This window comes from Papaver somniferum, chromosome 9, assembly GCF_003573695.1.
Source record: "Papaver somniferum cultivar HN1 chromosome 9, ASM357369v1, whole genome shotgun sequence".
NCBI lineage: Eukaryota > Viridiplantae > Streptophyta > Magnoliopsida > Ranunculales > Papaveraceae > Papaver > Papaver somniferum.
In genome coordinates this window covers 33,521,853-33,527,833 of record NC_039366.1, presented here as the reverse complement: position 1 = coordinate 33,527,833, position 5,981 = coordinate 33,521,853, and the positions used below count along the sequence as shown (strand labels likewise).

The 5,981-nt window shown below is 33.2% G+C and overlaps 1 protein-coding gene across 1 annotated transcript; it reads left to right on the top strand.

Annotated features, from left to right (window-relative positions):
- Positions 1 to 2,950: 2,950 nt before the first annotated feature.
- LOC113311738 lies at positions 2,951 to 4,252 on the top strand. Its single transcript, XM_026560539.1, has one exon. The coding sequence runs from the start codon at positions 2,951 to 2,953 to the stop codon at positions 4,250 to 4,252; it is 1,302 nt and encodes a 433-aa protein (XP_026416324.1).
- The last annotated feature ends 1,729 nt before the right edge of the window (positions 4,253 to 5,981 follow it).

The window sequence follows — 5,981 nt, the reverse complement described above, 5'->3', positions numbered from 1 at the left end:
TGAATATTTTAATGATGACTTTGATCTCGTCGTTGGTGATGCTGATTTTTGAATTTCTTCTACCGCAACAGATGGATTATCTTCTTCACTTGATGTTGAATCTTCCACTGTTGGTGTGTTTGTCTTTGAAGCTACTTTTTTTCCTTTCAACATGATGTTACTGATTGTTCATCCATCTAATTGTTTTGATTAGTAAGATTTTAGGGTTTTAGTCTGTAAATTTTCTAGGGTTTGTCTGCAAATTTTCTTCTGAATTTTTTTTTTGCTTTTTTTTTTCTTCTGAAGTTTCTGAAAGCAAAATGTTGCAGTTATTGAATTTGTCCGTTACGCCGCAGTTTTAATCAGTTTTTAATTCAAGGATAACGTGTTGCAACCACGTTCATTGTGTCAGTTAAAAAACTGATTCAATTCATTGCACGTGTGCTTTATTAAAAGCGTGCGAAGTGTACCGGCGTCTTTATACAATTCTTGGATTAAATTGTACCTAATCAACTAGGTCTGGACTAAAGCGTACTATTATGGGCGGTTTTGGACTGAACCATTTTTTCCCGTCAAACATCGATATTTGATAGTGTTTCAGCCACGGTGGCTAACGCCCTAGAACTGCTCGCTGATTTTAAAGTTTGGAGTTGTGGACTGGAGTTCGCTTAGCTTTTGGGATGGGCTTTTTTAGATTTTATCTGCTTCTATTTGTAAAAAGAACATTCCGAATGGGGGAATTTTACCTGGAGCAACAATAATATGGGCACTGGTACAATTAAATCTAGAATATATATGGCACTTGTTAATGGTAGTTGGAATCTCAATTTCCCTAATACCAGATTATTACACCTTTCTCAACTAGGAAGTGATCACAGTCCTATCATGCTGGATACTGATGTTACAATTCCAAATTTCTGGAAGCCTTTTAAATTTTTTCTTACTTGGATTAATGATGAAACTTGCTCTGTTTTCATTACTAATGCTTGGCAATCTAGTGTTACTGGCTCTCCTGGTTATTAGTTAGTAATTAAACTTTCCACCACAAGAAGAGATCTCTCTTTATGGAACAAAAAGCACTTTGGTAACATCAATCAAAAGGTAGACAATCTTCAAAATGAACTTAATCAACTTCAGGAGTTTCCACAAACTCTCAACACTGAGAGTGACATCATCAGAGTCAACAATGAGCTTAATAAATGGCACAAAATCAAGTCTGAATCTTACCAGCAGAAGGCTAGGGATCACTTCATCAAATATATGGACACCAATAACAAATACTTTCACACAAAATTTAACAAGAGAAGAACAAGAAACAATATAGATGCTATTCAAGATTACAACAACAACTGGCTGCAGACGAGAGAAAAAATGACTCAGCATTTCAAAAGTATTAGCACAACTAGCAATCCAGTAATTGATGATGGTCTTTATACTATTCTTCCTTCAATTATCACAGCAGAGCAAAATGATTCACTTACTAGTATTCCAAGTAATGAAGAAATTTTTGTTACTCTCAAAAGTATGGAAAATTGGAGATCTCCTGGTCCAGAGGGGTTTCAAGCAGGTTTCTATAAAAGTCAGTGGGCAACAATTGGGGAAGATGTTTGCAACATAGTCAAGAAATTCTTTGAGACAAAATATATTCTGAAGCAAAGCAACAAGACATACATCTTATTAATTCCAAAGAAGAAGAAATGTTTAAGTGTTGCAGATTATAGGCCCATTGGACTATGTAACACCTCCTACAAGATTGTTTCAAAAGTTCTAGTAAACAGAAAGAATCCAATCATGGAGAAACTTATCTCACCCTACCAGGCAGCCTATATCTCAGGGAGACTCATCAGTGACAACATTGTCATTACTCAAGAAATCATACACTCAATGACGAAAAAAAGAGGGGAGAATGGATGGATGGCACTTAAACTAGATATGTCAAAGGCATTTGACAGGTTGGGGTGGCCTTTCTTATTAAAAGTTCTCTCTTACTTTGGTTTTAATGATAATTTTTGTGATCTTATACAACAATGCATCAGTACAACACAGCTTTCAGTCATGCTCAATGGATCTCGTTGTGAATCTTTCACTCCAATAAGAGGAATTAGGCAAGGTGATCCACTGTCACCTAACCTATTTATATTTTCCATGGAGTTTCTCTCAAGAAAACTCATAACATCTCAAGAAGAAAACAAAATCAGAGGTATTAAAGTGGCTGCTTTATCACCAGCCATTAATCATCTGCTTTTTGCAGATGATTGCTTGATCTTTACTCAAGCAAATGTCACTACTGTTAACAACTTACTGGAGTTACTTCAAACCTTTATCTCACAATCAGGGCAAGTTATCAATTTTGAAAAAAGTTTAGTTTACTTCAGCAAAAAAACCAAGCCAAATGTTGCAGGCACAATCAAACAAATTCTTGGAGTCAAAACCATAAATTCTAAAGAGAAGTATTTGGGTTCACCACTCATCATTGGTCACTCAAAACAAGAGTCCTTCAAAGGTATCAAATAAAATTTTGAAAACGGATTTAATGCATGGTCTTGTATTTCTCTATCACAGGCAGGCAGAGGCACAATGATTAAACATGTTCTCATGCAGTTCCTATCTACCAAATTGGAACTTTCAAGTTACCAGCTAATCTTCTTCATCAACTTACAAGCATTGAAATAAAATTCTTCTGGGGGTATCATAACAGCAGAGGCCACAACCCTACAACTTAGATGAATATTTGTAGACCAACTTAAATGGTGGTCTTGCATTTAGAGATCTGGAAAAGCTTAATTTAGATCTTTTAACCAAGTTGGCTTGGAGAATATGCAGTGACCCTGACACCCTAATGGCTAAGACTCTCTCAAGCAAATATTTCAAAACTGGAGATCTACTTCATTAGTCTATCACAGCCAAGAATTGCTCTTATGCATGGAATGGGATCTCTAAAGGTCTAGAGATAGTGCAAAAGAATTATTTCATGGAAATCAACAATGGTAGGAAAACAAAAATCCGGAAAGATAGATGGATTCCTGGTATGCCTAATCCTCCATCTCCTCAAAATGATCTTTTTAGATTCTATGAATTTGTAGAAGAGTTAATGATCCCTGAAGCAGCACAATGGAATATTCAACTCATTAATTCCTTATTTGATCCTGATACTACTCTCAAGATTCAAACACTATACATAAATGAAAATAACGAAGACTCCATGATCTGGATGCCTGCAAAAGATGGAATATTCTCTGTGAAAAGTACCTACAAAATGCTGACTTATAATAATAGAGAAGTTCAGGTAGAGGGAAGAACAATTGATAGAAAAGTTTGGAAAACACTTTGGAGTTGTAAAGCTGCTCAGAGGATTAAGATCTTTGCATGGAAAAGCATAAGAGGCCTACATTCAACTAAGTACAAGAGGGCCATGTTTAACAGTAGCCTTGAAGTCAACTGTGATATTTGTGGCTGCAATGAAGAAACCATTGAGCATATCCTTTTTGAGTGCAGACATGCCAGAGAAGTCTGGAGGGGGATTAATATCAACATAGATTCAGTAAGAGCCAGCAGCAACACAGTTTCAGAATGGGTTACTAGTTGGTTTTCAGTTCACAATCAGAACAAAGAAGAAAGATGGCTTTTTTCACTTATGATTGGAGCATGGATTATATGGAAGGATCATTGTGATGTTGTCTTTCAGGGAGTTTCACTTAACCCTTGCACTACAATACATAGAATACATTATCACCTTACCTCTCATATGCATAAACCTCATAATGCTGCTTTAATGAATTCTCAATCTTCTAGATGGAAACCCCCATTAGAAAATATCTTGAAATACAACATAGATGGCTCTTTCGATTTGGATACTAACCAATTTGGAACTGGTATTGTGGTGTGTGATTTTGCAGGTCACTGCATTGGGACAAAAAGAACATATGGAAATAGAGCATTAAACCTAGAGGCAGTTGAGTGCATGGCTATTCATGAGGCGTTATTATGGGAAAAAAGCTTGAACCACTCAAGGATACATATAGAGGCAGGCGCAAAGCTTGTGATACAATCCATAAATGTTCATACACTTCTCATCCAGTGGGAGAATAGAAATTTAATTAAGGAGATTAAACATTTAAGTTCTAAGTTTAATTTATGCACTTTTGATTATGTCAATAAAGATGACAATCAGGTGGCTGATGCATTAGCAAGATCACCTAGGGAAACAACAATCTCTACCGAATATTTTAGTGATTTTGATTATACTATATGTGATCTCCTAGCAGGAGATTAAAACTCTAGCCATTAAAAAAAAATTATTCTTTATCAAAAAAAAAATCAGAAGAAAATTAGTTAAGTTATCAAATTCTCTACAAGTCCGAAAGGTAGTTTGGTCATGTATAAAAATTCAAGAATAAACGACTATTTCACTTGTAGTGGGTGTTTGGTATCAATTATAATAATCAATTATTTTAAATATAATCTAAAAAATCGATTATTTTTATAAACAACTAAAACTTGTTTTTAAAAATTAAAATAATCGGTTCTCATTTTATAAACAAAGGCCTTCTTTTGTAAAATTTATGATTATCTATTTATGATTATAAATAATCATAAATTGATAAATGATTTTGATATAATCATTTTTAAGATAAATTTTTCCAAACACTTTTTTTCAAATAATTAATTATTTTAGAATGATGATTTCAAAAAGGAGAGAAAAGAACAATGATCTAGGATTTTTTTTAGTCCTATGTAGTTTTTATGTCTCTCTCTTGATAGTTTAGAGAAAATAAGAAGAAAAAATTCAATTTAAATTTGTTTGAAAAAGTAATTGATTATAATAAATTTTCAAAACAACTTTTTTCTGTTTATGGAAATAATTGATTTTTTCAATTATGATTAAAATAATCAATTATTATAATGTTTACCAAACACATACAAAATCCATTATAATTTTCATAATGGATTATGAGCTGATAATCCATTAAAATAATGATTACCAAACAACCCCGTAGTCTTATTCTTCCCTGAGCCGAAAGCGACATCCCCAAAATAGAATTATCTCTTAAAACCTCAATTAGGTTTCCATGCAAACATGGTATAATTAATATATGTTGCACGGTATTTTGTTTTAGTGCATTGAAGTTAAGGGTGCTTTTTATATTTCATTATTTTTTTCATTCTCACTGCTCGATCATATTTCGTATTTTCTTTTTCCATTTTCCTTTTGCAACCCTTAAGCCATGTAAAACCGAGGATTTACGTAAGTAAGAACAGAAGATTACACTCCTTGAAAAACAAAAATATCACTTTTTCTCAAACGAAGAGGTATAACTTTAGTTTGTAAAAAAGAATTTTGAAATGATTAGCAAAATTTTCTTTATATTTCAAATTCTCTCTGATTTTAGTCATAAATTTCATTGATTGGGAGGCGTGATGTGATTTTTTTTTTCCAAAAGAGATGTTATAGGGAGTGGGGTACAAAGTGTCACACATTAAAGTTGGACGCTTATCACATAAGTAAGATAAAAAAAAATACACTACTTCTATTAAACGAAAAAACAAAAATTCATGATTGCGAAGTAAAAAATACGTGCAAACCTTTGCGATATACATATATCCCAATCTCAATTGAATACAAAGCAAACCCGTCAAGTAGTAATTGATCATTGATCAAGGTGAATTAAAACCAATGATGTGCAGGGTGGATTAAAAACAATGATGTCGTATGTATGAGTAAAATATTCCAAGGAGAAAATGGATACAACCAAATAAAGATTGATATCCGAAGATAAATATTTCAAGGAGAAAATGGGTACAACTAAATCAAGATTGATATCCAAAGATTTCAAGAAATTCAACGAACTCAAATCTACGCGGGAAAGTGCACGGTAAGACATTTGAGAAAACTCATGACTTACATTTGAGAAAACTAAATCAAGATTTGATATACAAATATTTCAAGAAATTCAACGAACTCAAATCTATGTAGGGAGATCAATGTGTTAATCAAGATAATC

Excerpts from the sequence above, each read along its gene's own strand:
- LOC113311738 (XM_026560539.1), top strand. The coding sequence starts at position 2,951 with ATGGAAATCAACAATGGTAGGAAAACAAAAATCCGGAAAGATAGATGG.